Source organism: Petromyzon marinus, unplaced genomic scaffold (assembly GCF_048934315.1).
Source record: "Petromyzon marinus isolate PM22_M1 ecotype Great Lakes invasive population unplaced genomic scaffold, UKy_Petmar_22M1.pri1.0 PM_G_Scaffold_273, whole genome shotgun sequence".
Classification (NCBI taxonomy): domain Eukaryota; kingdom Metazoa; phylum Chordata; class Hyperoartia; order Petromyzontiformes; family Petromyzontidae; genus Petromyzon; species Petromyzon marinus.
Window position 1 is genome coordinate 56850 of NW_027422843.1, and position 23344 is coordinate 80193.

The 23344-nt window shown below is 41.7% G+C and overlaps 1 protein-coding gene across 1 annotated transcript in view; it reads left to right on the forward strand.

Moving 5' to 3' along the window:
- LOC142913994 (uncharacterized) overlaps positions 1 to 23134 on the forward strand; it is a 71730-nt gene extending 48596 nt beyond the window's left edge. The window contains exon 2 of the mRNA XM_076061120.1: positions 21528 to 23134. Coding sequence (XP_075917235.1) covers positions 21528 to 23108 — 1581 coding nt within the window. The 3' untranslated portion in view covers positions 23109 to 23134. The remainder of the gene's footprint in view (positions 1 to 21527) is intronic.
- The last annotated feature ends 210 nt before the right edge of the window (positions 23135 to 23344 follow it).

Consider the following 23344-nt stretch of genomic DNA (forward strand, 5'->3'; position numbering starts at 1 on the left):
GTAGCCTGGTTATTCAGCTGGGTGAGTGTACTGACAGTCTATAATGTAGGCTGTAGTAATGGTTATTAAGTATGGTGAGTGTACTGACAGTCTATAATGTAGACTGAAGCCTGGTTATTAAGTATGGTGAGTGTACTGACAGTCTATAATGTAGACTGTAGTAATGGTTATTAAGCTGAGTGAGTGTACTGACAGTCTATAATGTAGACTAGTAATGGTTATTAAGTATGGTGAGTTTACTGACAGTCTATAATGTAGACTGTAGCCTGGTTATTAAGCTGAGTGTACTGACAGTCTATAATGTAGACTGTAGTAATGGTTATTTATTATGGTGAGTGTACTGACAGTCTATAATGTAGACTGTAGTAATGGTTATTAAGTATGGTGAGTGTACTGACAGTCTATAATGTAGACTGTAGTAATGGTTATTAACCTGAGTGAGTTTACTGACAGTCTATAATGTAGACTGTAGTAATGGTTATTAAGTATGGAGAGTGTACTGACAGTCTATAATGTAGACTGTAGTAATGGTTATTAAGCTGAGTGAGTGTACTGACAGTCTATAATGTAGACTGTAGCCTGGTTATTAAGCTGAGTGTACTGACAGTCTATAATGTAGACTGTAGTAATGGTTATTTATTATGGTGAGTGTACTGACAGTCTATAATGTAGACTGTAGTAATGGTTATTAAGTATGGTGAGTTTACTGACAGTCTATAATGTAGACTGTAGTAATGGTTATTAACCTGAGTGAGTGTACTGACAGTCTATAATGTAGACTGTAGCCTGGTTCTTAACCTTGGTGAGTGTACTGACAGTCTATAATGTAGACTAGTAATGGTTATTAACCTGAGTGAGTGTACTGACAGTCTATAATGTAGACTGTAGCCTGGTTATTCAGCTGGATGAGTGTACTGACAGTCTATAATGTAGACTGTAGCCTGGTTATTAAGTATGGTGAGTGTACTGACAGTCTATAATGTAGACTGTAGTAATGGTTATTAAGCTGAGTTAGTGTACTGACAGTCTATAATGTAGACTGTAGCCTGGTTATTAAGCTGAGTGTACTGACAGTCTATAATGTAGACTGTAGTAATGGTTATTAACCTGAGTGAGTGTACTGACAGTCTATAATGTAGACTGTAGCCTGGTTATTCAGCTGGGTGAGTGTACTGACAGTCTATAATGTAGACTAGTAATGGTTATTAAGTATGGTGAGTGTACTGACAGTCTATAATGCAGACTGTAGTAATGGTTATTAAGTATGGTGAGTGTACTGACAGTCTAGAATGTAGACTGTAGCCTGGTTATTCAGCTGGGTGAGTGTACTGACAGTCTATATTGTAGGCTGTAGTAATGGTTATTAAGTATGGTGAGTGTACTGACAGTCTATAATGTAGACTGAAGCCTGGTTATTAAGTATGGTGAGTGTACTGACAGTCTATAATGTAGACTGTAGTAATGGTTATTAAGCTGAGTGAGTGTACTGACAGTCTATAATGTAGACTGTAGCCTGGTTCTTAACCTTGGTGAGTGTACTGACAGTCTATAATGTAGACTAGTAATGGTTATTAACCTGAGTGAGTGTACTGACAGTCTATAATGTAGACTGTAGCCTGGTTCTTAACCTTGGTGAGTGTACTGACAGTCTATAATGTAGACTAGTAATGGTTATTAACCTGAGTGAGTGTACTGACAGTCTATAATGTAGACTGTAGCCTGGTTATTCAGCTGGGTGAGTGTACTGACAGTCTATAATGTAGACTGTAGTAATGGTTATTAAGTATGGTGAGTGTACTGACAGTCTAATGTAGACTGTAGTAATGGTTATTAAGTATGGTGAGTTTACTGACAGTCTATAATGTAGACTGTAGTAATGGTTATTAACCTGAGTGAGTGTACTGACAGTCTATAATGTAGACTGTAGCCTGGTTCTTAACCTTGGTGAGTGTACTGACAGTCTATAATGTAGACTAGTAATGGTTATTAACCTGAGTGAGTGTACTGACAGTCTATAATGTAGACTGTAGCCTGGTTATTCAGCTGGATGAGTGTACTGACAGTCTATAATGTAGACTGTAGCCTGGTTATTAAGTATGGTGAGTGTACTGACAGTCTATAATGTAGACTGTAGTAATGGTTATTAAGCTGAGTTAGTGTACTGACAGTCTATAATGTAGACTGTAGCCTGGTTATTAAGCTGAGTGTACTGACAGTCTATAATGTAGACTGTAGTAATGGTTATTTATTATGGTGAGTGTACTGACAGTCTATAATGTAAACTGTAGTAATGGTTATTAAGTATGGTGAGTGTACTGACAGTCTATAATGTAGACTGTAGCCTGGTTCTTAACCTTGGTGAGTGTACTGACAGTCTATAATGTAGACTAGTAATGGTTATTAACCTGAGTGAGTGTACTGACAGTCTATAATGTAGACTGTAGTAATGGTTATTAAGCTGAGTGAGTGTACTGACAGTCTATAATGTAGACTGTAGCCTGGTTATTCAGCTGGGTGAGTGTACTGACAGTCTATAATGTAGACTGTAGTAATGGTTATTAAGTATGGTGAGTGTACTGACAGTCTATAATGTAGACTGTAGCCTGGTTGTTAAGTACGGTGAGTGTACTGACAGTCTATAATGTAGACTGTAGTAATGGTTATTAAGCTGAGTGAGTGTACTGACAGTCTATAATGTAGGCTGTAGTAATGGTTATTAAGCTGAGTGTACTGACAGTCTATAATGTAGACTGTAGTAATGGTTATTTATTATGGTGAGTGTACTGACAGTCTATAATGTAGACTAGTAATGGTTATTAAGTATGGTGAGTTTACTGACAGTCTATAATGCAGACTGTAGTAATGGTTATTAAGTATGGTGAGTGTACTGACAGTCTAGAATGTAGACTGTAGCCTGGTTATTAAGCTGAGTGTACTGACAGTCTATAATGTAGACTGTAGTAATGGTTATTTATTATGGTGAGTGTACTGACAGTCTATAATGTAAACTGTAGTAATGGTTATTAAGTATGGTGAGTGTACTGACAGTCTATAATGTAGACTGTAGCCTGGTTCTTAACCTTGGTGAGTGTACTGACAGTCTATAATGTAGACTAGTAATGGTTATTAACCTGAGTGAGTGTACTGACAGTCTATAATGTAGACTGTAGTAATGGTTATTAAGCTGAGTGAGTGTACTGACAGTCTATAATGTAGACTGTAGCCTGGTTATTCAGCTGGGTGAGTGTACTGACAGTCTATAATGTAGACTGTAGCCTGGTTATTAAGTATGGTGAGTGTACTGACAGTCTATAATGTAGACTGTAGTAATGGTTATTAAGTATGGTGAGTGTACTGACAGTCTAGAATGTAGACTGTAGCCTGGTTATTCAGCTGGGTGAGTGTACTGACAGTCTATAATGTAGACTGTAGTAATGGTTATTAAGTATGGTGAGTGTACTGACAGTCTATAATGTAGACTGTAGTAATGGTTATTAAGTATGGTGAGTGTACTGACAGTCTAGAATGTAGACTGTAGCCTGGTTATTCAGCTGGGTGAGTGTACTGACAGTCTATAATGTAGACTGTAGCCTGGTTATTAAGTATGGTGAGTGTACTGACAGTCTATAATGTAGACTGTAGTAATGGTTATTAAGTATGGTGAGTGTACTGACAGTCTAGAATGTAGACTGTAGCCTGGTTATTCAGCTGGGTGAGTGTACTGACAGTCTATAATGTAGACTGTAGTAATGGTTATTAAGTATGGTGAGTGTACTGACAGTCTATAATGTAGACTGTAGCCTGGTTGTTAAGTACGGTGAGTGTACTGACAGTCTATAATGTAGACTGTAGTAATGGTTATTAAGCTGAGTGAGTGTACTGACAGTCTATAATGTAGGCTGTAGTAATGGTTATTAAGCTGAGTGTACTGACAGTCTATAATGTAGACTGTAGTAATGGTTATTTATTATGGTGAGTGTACTGACAGTCTATAATGTAGACTAGTAATGGTTATTAAGTATGGTGAGTTTACTGACAGTCTATAATGTAGACTGTAGTAATGGTTATTAACCTGAGTGAGTGTACTGACAGTCTATAATGTAGACTGTAGCCTGGTTATTCAGCTGGGTGAGTGTACTGACAGTCTATAATGTAGACTAGTAATGGTTATTAAGTATGGTGAGTGTACTGACAGTCTATAATGTAGACTGAAGCCTGGTTATTAAGTATGGTGAGTGTACTGACAGTCTAGAATGTAGACTGTAGTAATGGTTATTAAGCTGAGTGAGTGTACTGACAGTCTATAATGTAGACTAGTAATGGTTATTAAGTATGGTGAGTGTACTGACAGTCTATAATGTAGACTGAAGCCTGGTTATTAAGTATGGTGAGTGTACTGACAGTCTATAATGTAGACTGTAGTAATGGTTATTAAGCTGAGTGAGTGTACTGACAGTCTATAATGTAGACTAGTAATGGTTATTAAGTATGGTGAGTTTACTGACAGTCTATAATGTAGACTGTAGTAATGGTTATTAACCTGAGTGAGTGTACTGACAGTCTATAATGTAGACTGTAGCCTGGTTCTTAACCTTGGTGAGTGTACTGACAGTCTATAATGTAGACTAGTAATGGTTATTAACCTGAGTGAGTGTACTGACAGTCTATAATGTAGACTGTAGTAATGGTTATTAAGCTGAGTGAGTGTACTGACAGTCTATAATGTAGACTGTAGCCTGGTTATTCAGCTGGGTGAGTGTACTGACAGTCTATAATGTAGACTGTAGCCTGGTTATTAAGTATGGTGAGTGTACTGACAGTCTATAATGTAGACTGTAGTAATGGTTATTAAGTATGGTGAGTGTACTGACAGTCTATAATGTAGACTGTAGCCTGGTTATTAAGCTGAGTGTACTGACAGTCTATAATGTAGACTGTAGTAATGGTTATTTATTATGGTGAGTGTACTGACAGTCTATAATGTAGACTGTAGTAATGGTTATTAAGTATGGTGAGTTTACTGACAGTCTATAATGTAGACTGTAGTAATGGTTATTAACCTGAGTGAGTGTACTGACAGTCTATAATGTAGACTGTAGCCTGGTTCTTAACCTTGGTGAGTGTACTGACAGTCTATAATGTAGACTAGTAATGGTTATTAACCTGAGTGAGTGTACTGACAGTCTATAATGTAGACTGTAGTAATGGTTATTAAGTATGGTGAGTGTACTGACAGTCTAGAATGTAGACTGTAGCCTGGTTATTCAGCTGGGTGAGTGTACTGACAGTCTATAATGTAGACTGTAGTAATGGTTATTAAGTATGGTGAGTGTACTGACAGTCTATAATGTAGACTGTAGCCTGGTTGTTAAGTACGGTGAGTGTACTGACAGTCTATAATGTAGACTGTAGTAATGGTTATTAAGCTGAGTGAGTGTACTGACAGTCTATAATGTAGGCTGTAGTAATGGTTATTAAGCTGAGTGTACTGACAGTCTATAATGTAGACTGTAGTAATGGTTATTTATTATGGTGAGTGTACTGACAGTCTATAATGTAGACTAGTAATGGTTATTAAGTATGGTGAGTTTACTGACAGTCTATAATGTAGACTGTAGTAATGGTTATTTATTATGGTGAGTGTACTGACAGTCTATAATGTAGACTAGTAATGGTTATTAAGTATGGTGAGTTTACTGACAGTCTATAATGTAGACTGTAGTAATGGTTATTAACCTGAGTGAGTGTACTGACAGTCTATAATGTAGACTGTAGCCTGGTTATTCAGCTGGGTGAGTGTACTGACAGTCTATAATGTAGGCTGTAGTAATGGTTATTAAGTATGGTGAGTGTACTGACAGTCTATAATGTAGACTGAAGCCTGGTTATTAAGTATGGTGAGTGTACTGACAGTCTATAATGTAGACTGTAGTAATGGTTATTAAGCTGAGTGAGTGTACTGACAGTCTATAATGTAGACTAGTAATGGTTATTAAGTATGGTGAGTTTACTGACAGTCTATAATGTAGACTGTAGCCTGGTTATTAAGCTGAGTGTACTGACAGTCTATAATGTAGACTGTAGTAATGGTTATTTATTATGGTGAGTGTACTGACAGTCTATAATGTAGACTGTAGTAATGGTTATTAAGTATGGTGAGTGTACTGACAGTCTATAATGTAGACTGTAGTAATGGTTATTAACCTGAGTGAGTTTACTGACAGTCTATAATGTAGACTGTAGTAATGGTTATTAAGTATGGAGAGTGTACTGACAGTCTATAATGTAGACTGTAGTAATGGTTATTAAGCTGAGTGAGTGTACTGACAGTCTATAATGTAGACTGTAGCCTGGTTATTAAGCTGAGTGTACTGACAGTCTATAATGTAGACTGTAGTAATGGTTATTTATTATGGTGAGTGTACTGACAGTCTATAATGTAGACTGTAGTAATGGTTATTAAGTATGGTGAGTTTACTGACAGTCTATAATGTAGACTGTAGTAATGGTTATTAACCTGAGTGAGTGTACTGACAGTCTATAATGTAGACTGTAGCCTGGTTCTTAACCTTGGTGAGTGTACTGACAGTCTATAATGTAGACTGTAGCCTGGTTATTAAGTATGGTGAGTGTACTGACAGTCTATAATGTAGACTGTAGTAATGGTTATTAAGCTGAGTTAGTGTACTGACAGTCTATAATGTAGACTGTAGCCTGGTTATTAAGCTGAGTGTACTGACAGTCTATAATGTAGACTGTAGTAATGGTTATTTATTATGGTGAGTGTACTGACAGTCTATAATGTAAACTGTAGTAATGGTTATTAAGTATGGTGAGTGTACTGACAGTCTATAATGTAGACTGTAGCCTGGTTCTTAACCTTGGTGAGTGTACTGACAGTCTATAATGTAGACTAGTAATGGTTATTAACCTGAGTGAGTGTACTGACAGTCTATAATGTAGACTGTAGTAATGGTTATTAAGCTGAGTGAGTGTACTGACAGTCTATAATGTAGACTGTAGCCTGGTTATTCAGCTGGGTGAGTGTACTGACAGTCTATAATGTAGACTGTAGCCTGGTTATTAAGTATGGTGAGTGTACTGACAGTCTATAATGTAGACTGTAGTAATGGTTATTAAGTATGGTGAGTGTACTGACAGTCTAGAATGTAGACTGTAGCCTGGTTATTCAGCTGGGTGAGTGTACTGACAGTCTATAATGTAGACTGTAGTAATGGTTATTAAGTATGGTGAGTGTACTGACAGTCTATAATGTAGACTGTAGCCTGGTTGTTAAGTACGGTGAGTGTACTGACAGTCTATAATGTAGACTGTAGTAATGGTTATTAAGCTGAGTGAGTGTACTGACAGTCTATAATGTAGGCTGTAGTAATGGTTATTAAGCTGAGTGTACTGACAGTCTATAATGTAGACTGTAGTAATGGTTATTTATTATGGTGAGTGTACTGACAGTCTATAATGTAGACTAGTAATGGTTATTAAGTATGGTGAGTTTACTGACAGTCTATAATGTAGACTGTAGTAATGGTTATTAACCTGAGTGAGTGTACTGACAGTCTATAATGTAGACTGTAGCCTGGTTATTCAGCTGGGTGAGTGTACTGACAGTCTATAATGTAGACTAGTAATGGTTATTAAGTATGGTGAGTGTACTGACAGTCTATAATGCAGACTGTAGTAATGGTTATTAAGTATGGTGAGTGTACTGACAGTCTAGAATGTAGACTGTAGCCTGGTTATTCAGCTGGGTGAGTGTACTGACAGTCTATATTGTAGGCTGTAGTAATGGTTATTAAGTATGGTGAGTGTACTGACAGTCTATAATGTAGACTGAAGCCTGGTTATTAAGTATGGTGAGTGTACTGACAGTCTATAATGTAGACTGTAGTAATGGTTATTAAGCTGAGTGAGTGTACTGACAGTCTATAATGTAGACTGTAGCCTGGTTCTTAACCTTGGTGAGTGTACTGACAGTCTATAATGTAGACTAGTAATGGTTATTAACCTGAGTGAGTGTACTGACAGTCTATAATGTAGACTGTAGCCTGGTTCTTAACCTTGGTGAGTGTACTGACAGTCTATAATGTAGACTAGTAATGGTTATTAACCTGAGTGAGTGTACTGACAGTCTATAATGTAGACTGTAGCCTGGTTATTCAGCTGGGTGAGTGTACTGACAGTCTATAATGTAGACTGTAGTAATGGTTATTTATTATGGTGAGTGTACTGACAGTCTAATGTAGACTGTAGTAATGGTTATTAAGTATGGTGAGTTTACTGACAGTCTATAATGTAGACTGTAGTAATGGTTATTAACCTGAGTGAGTGTACTGACAGTCTATAATGTAGACTGTAGCCTGGTTCTTAACCTTGGTGAGTGTACTGACAGTCTATAATGTAGACTAGTAATGGTTATTAACCTGAGTGAGTGTACTGACAGTCTATAATGTAGACTGTAGCCTGGTTATTCAGCTGGATGAGTGTACTGACAGTCTATAATGTAGACTGTAGCCTGGTTATTAAGTATGGTGAGTGTACTGACAGTCTATAATGTAGACTGTAGTAATGGTTATTAAGCTGAGTTAGTGTACTGACAGTCTATAATGTAGACTGTAGCCTGGTTATTAAGCTGAGTGTACTGACAGTCTATAATGTAGACTGTAGTAATGGTTATTTATTATGGTGAGTGTACTGACAGTCTATAATGTAAACTGTAGTAATGGTTATTAAGTATGGTGAGTGTACTGACAGTCTATAATGTAGACTGTAGCCTGGTTCTTAACCTTGGTGAGTGTACTGACAGTCTATAATGTAGACTAGTAATGGTTATTAACCTGAGTGAGTGTACTGACAGTCTATAATGTAGACTGTAGTAATGGTTATTAAGCTGAGTGAGTGTACTGACAGTCTATAATGTAGACTGTAGCCTGGTTATTCAGCTGGGTGAGTGTACTGACAGTCTATAATGTAGACTGTAGTAATGGTTATTAAGTATGGTGAGTGTACTGACAGTCTATAATGTAGACTGTAGCCTGGTTGTTAAGTACGGTGAGTGTACTGACAGTCTATAATGTAGACTGTAGTAATGGTTATTAAGCTGAGTGAGTGTACTGACAGTCTATAATGTAGGCTGTAGTAATGGTTATTAAGCTGAGTGTACTGACAGTCTATAATGTAGACTGTAGTAATGGTTATTTATTATGGTGAGTGTACTGACAGTCTATAATGTAGACTAGTAATGGTTATTAAGTATGGTGAGTTTACTGACAGTCTATAATGCAGACTGTAGTAATGGTTATTAAGTATGGTGAGTGTACTGACAGTCTAGAATGTAGACTGTAGCCTGGTTATTAAGCTGAGTGTACTGACAGTCTATAATGTAGACTGTAGTAATGGTTATTTATTATGGTGAGTGTACTGACAGTCTATAATGTAAACTGTAGTAATGGTTATTAAGTATGGTGAGTGTACTGACAGTCTATAATGTAGACTGTAGCCTGGTTCTTAACCTTGGTGAGTGTACTGACAGTCTATAATGTAGACTAGTAATGGTTATTAACCTGAGTGAGTGTACTGACAGTCTATAATGTAGACTGTAGTAATGGTTATTAAGCTGAGTGAGTGTACTGACAGTCTATAATGTAGACTGTAGCCTGGTTATTCAGCTGGGTGAGTGTACTGACAGTCTATAATGTAGACTGTAGCCTGGTTATTAAGTATGGTGAGTGTACTGACAGTCTATAATGTAGACTGTAGTAATGGTTATTAAGTATGGTGAGTGTACTGACAGTCTAGAATGTAGACTGTAGCCTGGTTATTCAGCTGGGTGAGTGTACTGACAGTCTATAATGTAGACTGTAGTAATGGTTATTAAGTATGGTGAGTGTACTGACAGTCTATAATGTAGACTGTAGCCTGGTTGTTAAGTACGGTGAGTGTACTGACAGTCTATAATGTAGACTGTAGTAATGGTTATTAAGCTGAGTGAGTGTACTGACAGTCTATAATGTAGGCTGTAGTAATGGTTATTAAGCTGAGTGTACTGACAGTCTATAATGTAGACTGTAGTAATGGTTATTTATTATGGTGAGTGTACTGACAGTCTATAATGTAGACTAGTAATGGTTATTAAGTATGGTGAGTTTACTGACAGTCTATAATGTAGACTGTAGTAATGGTTATTAACCTGAGTGAGTGTACTGACAGTCTATAATGTAGACTGTAGCCTGGTTATTCAGCTGGGTGAGTGTACTGACAGTCTATAATGTAGACTAGTAATGGTTATTAAGTATGGTGAGTGTACTGACAGTCTATAATGTAGACTGAAGCCTGGTTATTAAGTATGGTGAGTGTACTGACAGTCTATAATGTAGACTGTAGTAATGGTTATTAAGCTGAGTGAGTGTACTGACAGTCTATAATGTAGACTAGTAATGGTTATTAAGTATGGTGAGTGTACTGACAGTCTATAATGTAGACTGAAGCCTGGTTATTAAGTATGGTGAGTGTACTGACAGTCTATAATGTAGACTGTAGTAATGGTTATTAAGCTGAGTGAGTGTACTGACAGTCTATAATGTAGACTAGTAATGGTTATTAAGTATGGTGAGTTTACTGACAGTCTATAATGTAGACTGTAGTAATGGTTATTAACCTGAGTGAGTGTACTGACAGTCTATAATGTAGACTGTAGCCTGGTTCTTAACCTTGGTGAGTGTACTGACAGTCTATAATGTAGACTAGTAATGGTTATTAACCTGAGTGAGTGTACTGACAGTCTATAATGTAGACTGTAGTAATGGTTATTAAGCTGAGTGAGTGTACTGACAGTCTATAATGTAGACTGTAGCCTGGTTATTCAGCTGGGTGAGTGTACTGACAGTCTATAATGTAGACTGTAGCCTGGTTATTAAGTATGGTGAGTGTACTGACAGTCTATAATGTAGACTGTAGTAATGGTTATTAAGTATGGTGAGTGTACTGACAGTCTATAATGTAGACTGTAGCCTGGTTATTAAGCTGAGTGTACTGACAGTCTATAATGTAGACTGTAGTAATGGTTATTTATTATGGTGAGTGTACTGACTGTCTATAATGTAGACTGTAGTAATGGTTATTAAGTATGGTGAGTTTACTGACAGTCTATAATGTAGACTGTAGTAATGGTTATTAACCTGAGTGAGTGTACTGACAGTCTATAATGTAGACTGTAGCCTGGTTCTTAACCTTGGTGAGTGTACTGACAGTCTATAATGTAGACTAGTAATGGTTATTAACCTGAGTGAGTGTACTGACAGTCTATAATGTAGACTGTAGCCTGGTTATTCAGCTGGATGAGTGTACTGACAGTCTATAATGTAGACTGTAGCCTGGTTATTAAGTATGGTGAGTGTACTGACAGTCTATAATGTAGACTGTAGTAATGGTTATTAAGCTGAGTTAGTGTACTGACAGTCTATAATGTAGACTGTAGCCTGGTTATTAAGCTGAGTGTACTGACAGTCTATAATGTAGACTGTAGTAATGGTTATTTATTATGGTGAGTGTACTGACAGTCTATAATGTAAACTGTAGTAATGGTTATTAAGTATGGTGAGTGTACTGACAGTCTATAATGTAGACTGTAGCCTGGTTCTTAACCTTGGTGAGTGTACTGACAGTCTATACTGTAGACTAGTAATGGTTATTAACCTGAGTGAGTGTACTGACAGTCTATAATGTAGACTGTAGTAATGGTTATTAAGCTGAGTGAGTGTACTGACAGTCTATAATGTAGACTGTAGCCTGGTTATTCAGCTGGGTGAGTGTACTGACAGTCTATAATGTAGACTGTAGCCTGGTTATTAAGTATGGTGAGTGTACTGACAGTCTATAATGTAGACTGTAGTAATGGTTATTAAGTATGGTGAGTGTACTGACAGTCTAGAATGTAGACTGTAGCCTGGTTATTCAGCTGGGTGAGTGTACTGACAGTCTATAATGTAGACTGTAGTAATGGTTATTAAGTATGGTGAGTGTACTGACAGTCTATAATGTAGACTGTAGCCTGGTTGTTAAGTACGGTGAGTGTACTGACAGTCTATAATGTAGACTGTAGTAATGGTTATTAAGCTGAGTGAGTGTACTGACAGTCTATAATGTAGGCTGTAGTAATGGTTATTAAGCTGAGTGTACTGACAGTCTATAATGTAGACTGTAGTAATGGTTATTTATTATGGTGAGTGTACTGACAGTCTATAATGTAGACTAGTAATGGTTATTAAGTATGGTGAGTTTACTGACAGTCTATAATGTAGACTGTAGTAATGGTTATTAACCTGAGTGAGTGTACTGACAGTCTATAATGTAGACTGTAGCCTGGTTATTCAGCTGGGTGAGTGTACTGACAGTCTATAATGTAGACTAGTAATGGTTATTAAGTATGGTGAGTGTACTGACAGTCTATAATGCAGACTGTAGTAATGGTTATTAAGTATGGTGAGTGTACTGACAGTCTAGAATGTAGACTGTAGCCTGGTTATTCAGCTGGGTGAGTGTACTGACAGTCTATAATGTAGGCTGTAGTAATGGTTATTAAGTATGGTGAGTGTACTGACAGTCTATAATGTAGACTGAAGCCTGGTTATTAAGTATGGTGAGTGTACTGACAGTCTATAATGTAGACTGTAGTAATGGTTATTAAGCTGAGTGAGTGTACTGACAGTCTATAATGTAGACTAGTAATGGTTATTAAGTATGGTGAGTTTACTGACAGTCTATAATGTAGACTGTAGTAATGGTTATTAACCTGAGTGAGTGTACTGACAGTCTATAATGTAGACTGTAGCCTGGTTATTCAGCTGGGTGAGTGTACCAACAGTCTATAATGTAGACTGTAGCCTGGTTATTAAGAATGGTGAGTGTACTGACAGTCTATAATGCAGACTGTAGTAATGGTTATTAAGTATGGTGAGTGTACTGACAGTCTAGAATGTAGACTGTAGCCTGGTTATTCAGCTGGGTGAGTGTACTGACAGTCTATAATGTAGGCTGTAGTAATGGTTATTAAGTATGGTGAGTGTACTGACAGTCTATAATGTCGACTGAAGCCTGGTTATTAAGTATGGTGAGTGTACTGACAGTCTATAATGTAGACTGTAGTAATGGTTATTAAGCTGAGTGAGTGTACTGACAGTCTATAATGTAGGCTGTAGTAATGGTTATTAAGTATGGTGAGTGTACTGACAGTCTATAATGTAGACTGTAGCCTGGTTATTAAGCTGAGTGTACTGACAGTCTATAATGTAGACTGTAGTAATGGTTATTTATTATGGTGAGTGTACTGACAGTCTATAATGTAGACTAGTAATGGTTATTAAGTATGGTGAGTTTACTGACAGTCTATAATGTAGACTGTAGTAATGGTTATTAACCTGAGTGAGTGGTCTGACAGTCTATAATGTAGACTGTAGCCTGGTTATTCAGCTGGGTGAGTGTACTGACAGTCTATAATGTAGACTAGTAATGGTTATTAACCTGAGTGAGTGTACTGACAGTCTATAATGTAGACTGTAGTAATGGTTATTAAGCTGAGTGAGTGTACTGACAGTCTATAATGTAGACTGTAGCCTGGTTATTCAGCTGGGTGAGTGTACTGACAGTCTATAATGTAGACTGTAGCCTGGTTATTAAGAATGGTGCGTGTACTGACAGTCTATAATGTAGACTGTAGTAATAGTTATTAAGTATGGTGAGTGTACTGACAGTCTATAATGTAGACTGTAGCCTGGTTATTCAGCTGGGTGAGTGTACTGACAGTCTAGAATGTAGACTGTAGCCTGGTTATTCAGCTGGGTGAGTGTACTGACAGTCTATAATGTAGACTGTAGTAATGGTTATTAAGTATGGTGAGTGTACTGACAGTCTATAATGTAGACTGTAGCCTGGTTATTAAGTATGGTGAGTGTACTGACAGTCTATAATGTAGACTGTAGTAATGGTTATTAAGTATGGTGAGTGTACTGACAGTCTATAATGTAGACTGTAGCCTGGTTATTAAGTATGGTGAGTTTACTGACAGTCTATAATGTAGACTGTAGCCTGGTTATTAAGCTGAGTGTACTGACAGTCTATAATGTAGACTGTAGTAACGGTTATTTATTATGGTGAGTGTACTGACAGTCTATAATGTAGACTAGTAATGGTTATTAAGTATGGTGAGTTTACTGACAGTCTATAATGTAGACTGTAGTAATGGTTATTAACCTGAGTGAGTGTACTGACAGTCTATAATGTAGACTGTAGCCTGGTTCTTAACCTTGGTGAGTGTACTGACAGTCTATAATGTAGACTGTAGTAATAGTTATTAAGTATGGTGAGTGTACTGACAGTCTATAATGTAGACTGTAGTAATGGTTATTAAGTATGGTGAGTGTACTGACAGTCTAGAATGTAGACTGTAGTAATGGTTATTAAGCTGAATGAGTGTACTGACAGTCTATAATGTAGACTGTAGTAATGGTTATTAAGTATGGTGAGTGTACTGGCAGTCTATAATGTAGACTGTAGTAATGGTTATTTATTATGGTGAGTGTACTGGCAGTCTATAATGTAGACTGTAGTAATGGTTATTAAGCTGAGTGAGTGTACTGACAGTCTATAATGTAGGCTGTAGTAATGGTTATTAAGCTGAGTGTACTGACAGTCTATAATGTAGACTGTAGTAATGGTTATTTATTATGGTGAGTGTACTGACAGTCTATAATGTAGACTAGTAATGGTTATTAAGTATGGTGAGTTTACTGACAGTCTATAATGTAGACTGTAGTAATGGTTATTAACCTGAGTGAGTGTACTGACAGTCTATAATGTAGACTGTAGCCTGGTTATTCAGCTGGGTGAGTGTACTGACAGTCTATAATGTAGACTAGTAATGGTTATTAAGTATGGTGAGTGTACTGACAGTCTATAATGCAGACTGTAGTAATGGTTATTAAGTATGGTGAGTGTACTGACAGTCTAGAATGTAGACTGTAGCCTGGTTATTCAGCTGGGTGAGTGTACTGACAGTCTATAATGTAGGCTGTAGTAATGGTTATTAAGTATGGTGAGTGTACTGACAGTCTATAATGTAGACTGAAGCCTGGTTATTAAGTATGGTGAGTGTACTGACAGTCTATAATGTAGACTGTAGTAATGGTTATTAAGCTGAGTGAGTGTACTGACAGTCTATAATGTAGACTAGTAATGGTTATTAAGTATGGTGAGTTTACTGACAGTCTATAATGTAGACTGTAGTAATGGTTATTAACCTGAGTGAGTGTACTGACAGTCTATAATGTAGACTGTAGCCTGGTTATTCAGCTGGGTGAGTGTACCAACAGTCTATAATGTAGACTGTAGCCTGGTTATTCAGCTGGGTGAGTGTACTGACAGTCTATAATGTAGACTAGTAATGGTTATTAAGTATGGTGAGTGTACTGACAGTCTATAATGCAGACTGTAGTAATGGTTATTAAGTATGGTGAGTGTACTGACAGTCTAGAATGTAGACTGTAGCCTGGTTATTCAGCTGGGTGAGTGTACTGACAGTCTATAATGTAGGCTGTAGTAATGGTTATTAAGTATGGTGAGTGTACTGACAGTCTATAATGTAGACTGAAGCCTGGTTATTAAGTATGGTGAGTGTACTGACAGTCTATAATGTAGACTGTAGTAATGGTTATTAAGCTGAGTGAGTGTACTGACAGTCTATAATGTAGACTAGTAATGGTTATTAAGTATGGTGAGTTTACTGACAGTCTATAATGTAGACTGTAGTAATGGTTATTAACCTGAGTGAGTGTACTGACAGTCTATAATGTAGACTGTAGCCTGGTTATTCAGCTGGGTGAGTGTACCAACAGTCTATAATGTAGACTGTAGCCTGGTTATTAAGAATGGTGAGTGTACTGACAGTCTATAATGCAGACTGTAGTAATGGTTATTAAGTATGGTGAGTGTACTGACAGTCTAGAATGTAGACTGTAGCCTGGTTATTCAGCTGGGTGAGTGTACTGACAGTCTATAATGTAGGCTGTAGTAATGGTTATTAAGTATGGTGAGTGTACTGACAGTCTATAATGTCGACTGAAGCCTGGTTATTAAGTATGGTGAGTGTACTGACAGTCTATAATGTAGACTGTAGTAATGGTTATTAAGCTGAGTGAGTGTACTGACAGTCTATAATGTAGGCTGTAGTAATGGTTATTAAGTATGGTGAGTGTACTGACAGTCTATAATGTAGACTGTAGCCTGGTTATTAAGCTGAGTGTACTGACAGTCTATAATGTAGACTGTAGTAATGGTTATTTATTATGGTGAGTGTACTGACAGTCTATAATGTAGACTAGTAATGGTTATTAAGTATGGTGAGTTTACTGACAGTCTATAATGTAGACTGTAGTAATGGTTATTAACCTGAGTGAGTGGTCTGACAGTCTATAATGTAGACTGTAGCCTGGTTATTCAGCTGGGTGAGTGTACTGACAGTCTATAATGTAGACTAGTAATGGTTATTAACCTGAGTGAGTGTACTGACAGTCTATAATGTAGACTGTAGTAATGGTTATTAAGCTGAGTGAGTGTACTGACAGTCTATAATGTAGACTGTAGCCTGGTTATTCAGCTGGGTGAGTGTACTGACAGTCTATAATGTAGACTGTAGCCTGGTTATTAAGAATGGTGCGTGTACTGACAGTCTATAATGTAGACTGTAGTAATAGTTATTAAGTATGGTGAGTGTACTGACAGTCTATAATGTAGACTGTAGCCTGGTTATTCAGCTGGGTGAGTGTACTGACAGTCTAGAATGTAGACTGTAGCCTGGTTATTCAGCTGGGTGAGTGTACTGACAGTCTATAATGTAGACTGTAGTAATGGTTATTAAGTATGGTGAGTGTACTGACAGTCTATAATGTAGACTGTAGCCTGGTTATTAAGTATGGTGAGTGTACTGACAGTCTATAATGTAGACTGTAGTAATGGTTATTAAGCTGAGTGAGTGTACTGACAGTCTATAATGTAGGCTGTAGTAATGGTTATTAAGTATGGTGAGTGTACTGACAGTCTATAATGTCGACTGAAGCCTGGTTATTAAGTATGGTGAGTGTACTGACAGTCTATAATGTAGACTGTAGTAATGGTTATTAAGCTGAGTGAGTGTACTGACAGTCTATAATGTAGGCTGTAGTAATGGTTATTAAGTATGGTGAGTGTACTGACAGTCTATAATGTAGACTGTAGCCTGGTTATTAAGTATGGTGAGTTTACTGACAGTCTATAATGTAGACTGTAGCCTGGTTATTAAGCTGAGTGTACTGACAGTCTATAATGTAGACTGTAGTAACGGTTATTTATTATGGTGAGTGTACTGACAGTCTATAATGTAGACTAGTAATGGTTATTAAGTATGGTGAGTTTACTGACAGTCTATAATGTAGACTGTAGTAATGGTTATTAACCTGAGTGAGTGTACTGACAGTCTATAATGTAGACTGTAGCCTGGTTCTTAACCTTGGTGAGTGTACTGACAGTCTATAATGTAGACTGTAGTAATAGTTATTAAGTATGGTGAGTGTACTGACAGTCTATAATGTAGACTGTAGTAATGGTTATTAAGTATGGTGAGTGTACTGACAGTCTAGAATGTAGACTGTAGTAATGGTTATTAAGCTGAATGAGTGTACTGACAGTCTATAATGTAGACTGTAGTAATGGTTATTAAGTATGGTGAGTGTACTGGCAGTCTATAATGTAGACTGTAGTAATGGTTATTTATTATGGTGAGTGTACTGACAGTCTATAATGTAGACTGTAGTAATGGTTATTAAGTATGGTGAGTGTACTGACAGTCTATAATGTAGACTGTAGCCTGGTTCTTAACCTTGGTGAGTGTACTGACAGTCTATAATGTAGACTAGTAATGGTTATTAACCTGAGTGAGTGTACTGACAGTCTATAATGTAGACTGTAGTAATGGTTATTAAGCTGAGTGAGTGTACTGACAGTCTATAATGTAGACTGTAGCCTGGTTATTCAGCTGGGTGAGTGTACTGACAGTCTATAATGTAGACTGTTGTAATGGTTATTAAGTATGGTGAGTGTACTGACAGTCTATAATGTAGGTTGTAGTAATGGTTATTAAGCTGAGTGTACTGACAGTCTATAATGTAGACTGTAGTAATGGTTATTAAGCTGAGTGAGTGTACTGGCAGTCTATAATGTAGACTGTAGCGGTACGTAGCTAACCGTGCTAATTGTGTTTTGGTTGCATTTTGCACAATTATAATCGTACAATATGGCACCAATCTTTAGCACGAATGTTCAGTTTTATCCTGAACATTCAGCTCTGACACTTTCAGTGAATACCTGAAATGATTTCCATTGAGAATGTCAATCTCTTGACGCTTAAGGGGAAAATACCCCGGTGGGTTATGACCACGCGATGCCTCGCATTCACCAAGACAATGCAGTGAATGTGCTAGGGGAAAGTAAGCACATTAAGAGCAAATATCCTAAAAATTTTTTTTTTATAAAACTTGACCATAACGTACTCTTTGGCTTTTTCGGTGAAGTCACATAACGGCCAGCATGGTTTTTTTTCCCTCCAAATGTTTTTGTAATCTGTGCACATGACCTGATGAAACGAATAACCTTTTTTATTTAAATAACCCACGTGACAGATCCAACTCATCTCTCTTCTTAAACTATAAACTAGTTTTCTATTTTATTGTACAAGGTAAGGACCACTGAGCTATGTAGCGTTTTTTCACAAGCGACCTGCCCATCACAAATGAAAGCTCAACACAAAGTGACTTCATCGTGTGGAAATGTATTGCAGTTAAATATTTTAAATGCGTGATGTTAATTCTAAATCTGGAGGGGGGGAAACCGGAGGAACCAGAAACAAATCCACGTGACCACGAGGCGAGAGACACTCACACTCCAAATATACTACCAGCAGCTCCACTGTCAACAACAACAACCGCAGTTCGCCACCAAGTGGCGGTGACGTCACCACGACGCTTGTGCCAGGCCATGTGCACCTTGAGGCCACGTGAAATGTCGAACGCCCGCTGGCAGGAGGTCACGGGGCAGACCCAGGTGCCACGGGTCGACTGACTGAGACGACTGGCTGATGCACCACCTGTGCCCCCTACTGTGCCAACTTGCTGTCCTCAACGGATGGCACCTCAGCCAGCCAATCACAGTGGGTGACTTCCTCCAATATTTGAGGCACCGCAACCTCAGCAGGGTCATCCCCACTTTGTCCCACGTTTTCCTGGCTGAGGGATTTCCCCTTTCCCAGGACCTCAGGAATGCTCAGAAAATCTGCAAACCTGTTCCTGGGGGTCGGATATTGGATCACCGTTCTTTCCCCTAATGACGGTAATAGGTGTGGCGCTGCAGGTTACTTTTTTGATGGAGTTAAATAGAGATTTGTGATCGCGGGCCACTGAGGCAGACTCCATCTCCTCAGCAACCCGCGACCACCACCCATCCTTGCAGCGCCTCACGGCTCCCCGAACCTCCGAGCGAAGGCTGCGGTAAGCCTCCTCATTCTCCGACGTGGGACGCTGTAGCCGATGAGAGTGGGCCTGTCGATTTTTCTCAGCCAGCTTGAACACCTCCTCTTGTCAGCCAGGGTCTCTGGGGAGGTCTGGACCGTGTACCCAAAGCAGCCATTGCAACTACATGAGCTACAGTCCTAAACCTCGCCCATTTCCCCTCGACATCAAGAGGAGTGGGAGGCGATGCCAATCCCAGCCGCAAGCGATGATGAAATTCTCGTTTGTAACTTTCATCAGCTAGCTGAGACCATGCCACTAAGGGTTTGAATGGGGTCCTGGGTGTACACCCACCACCGGAGTGGAAGAATTGCAGGTGCATCTTACAGATGACAAGTCGATGGTCAGTGGGCAGATCAGCTCCACGGTCGGTCCTGGTGTCAAGGACATGGGCTCGCATTCGCTGTTCCGTCACTATGTAGTCCAGCAGATGTTCTTGCTTGGACCCGGCATGCATCCATGATGTGGTGTGGATGCTCCGATGCCGGAACAGTGTGTTGGTAATTACAAGCCCATGGGCTGCACAAAAATTTAGCAGCCTCCTGCCGTTGTTATTGAGCTGATCTGCCCGATGCCTTCCAATTACTCCAGACCAGGTGCCAGCATCATGACTAACTTGGGCATTGAAGTCACCCAACAAGATGACTATCCCGAGGGGCCACTTTAGCCAGCACCTGTGACAGGAGGTCATAGAAGGCATTTGACTCATTGGCCTTGCTTGCATCCCTCCACGGATGTTCGTCTTTGGTGGGGGCATAAGTTACCATGACCACCACTCCTCGCCTGTGGTTGATGGGAAGGCGAGCCCAAAGTAGCCTGGAGCTTACAGCTTCCCACACCTCATCACCACGCTCCCACAGCCCTTCATTCTTTTATTCAGAAAAAGAGCCACACCCTGTTGTTTGGCAGTCTCCTGCCCCGTATAGAGGACTGTCCACCCCTCATGGTGGCAGGAGCCAGAGCCGGTCCACAGGACCTCCTTATTACCACAGAGATCCAGGCGGTACCGGTCCAGCTCTTGACAGAGGAGTGGCAGCCTCTCCTCCGCAGTGAGCATTCGAACATTCCACGTGGCCACACGTAGTGTTTTTTTTGTTGTTTTTGGAGGAGCCCCGAGAGGAAGGATTCAGTCTCCTGGCTCCGCCAAATGGGGTTTGGTCAGGAGACGTCATAGACGCCTGTCCCCCCGGGGCCTCCGGCACAAGCTTATTTATAAAATGTTGTGGTCGTGGTTTAGTGGTAATTAATTGGAGGTGGAGGGGTTTCCAGCCCTTCACACCTGTCCAGAGCCCCCACTTAGCCACTGTGGTGGTTACAAACGCCATGAGGGGAAAGGCCAATCCGAATTGGCCCCCCCCCCCGGCACTGCCCACGGCAGCATTGCCCGTCCGGCACCACAAGGAGGTAGGGGGTTGTTTTGCCGGACACCACCACCATTACCACCACTACTACCACCAACACTACCACCACCATTACACCACCACTACTACCACCACCACTAGCACCACCACCACTTCCACCACTTCCACCATTACCACCACTACTACCATACACTACCATCACTACCACCACCACCATTACCACCACTACTACCAGCAACACTACCACCACCATTACACCACCACTACTACCACCACCACTAGCACCATCACCACCACCACTTCTACCGCCACTTCCACCATTACCACCACCACCACCACTACTACCATACACTACCATCACTACCACCAATACCACCACCACCACTACTACCGTACACTACAATCACTACCATCACCACCACCATTACCAACATCACTACAATCACTGACCACCACCGCTACCACCAATACCACCACCACTACCAGGACGTTTGCGTGCTGAATGCTGGAATCTGATCCCGCGTCTCCTCCCTCTCCTCCGGCCCTCCCCCCTCACCAGTGGCCTCCCAGACGGCCTCCCCCGGCCCGGGCCCCGGCCCCGGCCATGGCCACGGCCGCCCCCTCCGCGAGGGCTCGCTCCTCCTGGCCCATCCGGGTGCCCAAGCGCTCCGCGGACGACGCCGGAGGAGGAGCCGAGTCCCACGCGGCGCCCTCTAAGGTCGCTCGCCCGCTCGGCGATGACGCCGGGGGGCCGGGGCCCGCGCCGGGGCCTCCCCGCCGCGGCCGTCGTCTTTGTCGCCCCGTGACGTTCCGGGCTCTCGAGGGGGGGCGCCGCCGCCGGGAGACTCCGGCGGCGGCGCCCCCCCGGGAGAGCTCCCACGGCGGCGGCGGCGGCAGCGGCGGCGCCCGGACGACGACGACGCCGGGAATCGGCCCGAGGGTCGCCCCGGAGCGCGGAGACGGCGGCGGAGAGTCGGGGCCGGCGCTCGGCGCCGACGAAGCGGCGGGCGAGGAGGAGGCGGAGGAGGAGGAGGCGGAGAGACGCAGGGAGGCCGCGGTTGGACCGCGTGCGGCGTGGAAGAGACACTTCGACTTTTGGTGGCAGGGCGTGGGCAGGAGGGCGAGCAGCAGGAGGGGCGGAGGAGGAGGAGGAGGCGGAGCGAGAGGAGAAGGAGGGGAAGAGGAGGCCGAGGCGGCGATGAAGGCGGAGGAGGAAGAGGAGGAGGAGGAGGTTTTGACCGGGCAGTCGCCGCTAAGCAAGCGGCGGGAGGCGGCGGCGGATTGTCCGGCGGGACCGAATCCCGATCCCTGCCCGGGCTCCTCTACCTGCCGCGCTCCTCCGCCTCCTCCGCCTCCTCCGCGCTCGGCCCCACGTGGGGCGACGCTCCACTTCTTCTCGCTGATGCCGTGGCCGCTGGCTGAGCCGCCACCACCGCCCACCGGGAGGCGCCGGGGTCGCGCCCTGGAGAAGCAGCGGCAGCGACGGAGACAAATTCAGCAACAATACCGGCAGCAGAGAGCGTCGTCATCGTCGCCCAGCTGTTGGTCGTTCTCGGACGCATCGTCGTCGTCGTCTTCATCGCCGGAGGAGGTGGTGGAGGGTGACGAGGTGAAGGAGCGGAGGGGCGAGGAGGAGGAGGTGGTCGAGGGTAACGAGGTGAAGGAGTGGAGGGACGAGGAGGTGGTGGAGGGTGACGAGGTGAAGGAGCGGAGGGACGAGGAGGAGGTGGTGGAGGGGGGCGAGGTGAAGGAGCGGAGGAACGAGGAGGAGGATGTGGTGGAGTCTACGGGGGGCATCCGCAGGCTGCTGCTGAAGTTTTGCACCAGCCGCCTGCAGCCGAGCGTCAACAGAGCACGAGACGATGGGGAGGTGGCGGACAACGAGGAGGAGGAGAACGAGGAGGAGGAGGAGAGGAAGACGAGGAGGAAGAAGAGGACGAGGAGGAGGAGGGGACTACGGAGATCACGCAGTGCAGCCGATGATGGCGACTGCAAGTCGGGCGACGAGGTGGAGGAGGAGGAGGAGAGGGTGACGAGTCTCAAGAGGGTGGAGGAGTGCCGGATTCTCAAGCAGATAGACGACATCATGGCTGAGATACCCCAGCTGGAGGGGAGATGCAGGGTGAGGAGGAGCAGATGAGGTGTAGGGTGGTGAGGAGGGGCTGGGTGGTGAGGTGTAGGGTGGTGAGGAGGGGCTGGGTGGTGAGGTGTAGGGTGGTGAGGAGGGGCTGGGTGGTGAGGTGTAGGGTGGTGAGGAGGGGCTGGGTGGTGAGGTGTAGGGTGGTGAGGAGGAGGGTGAGGAGACTCCAGGGCAGCGGGTGAGGGCGTTGGGAGTGGCTCACTCGCTCACTCGCTCGGACACTCAGTCACTCACTC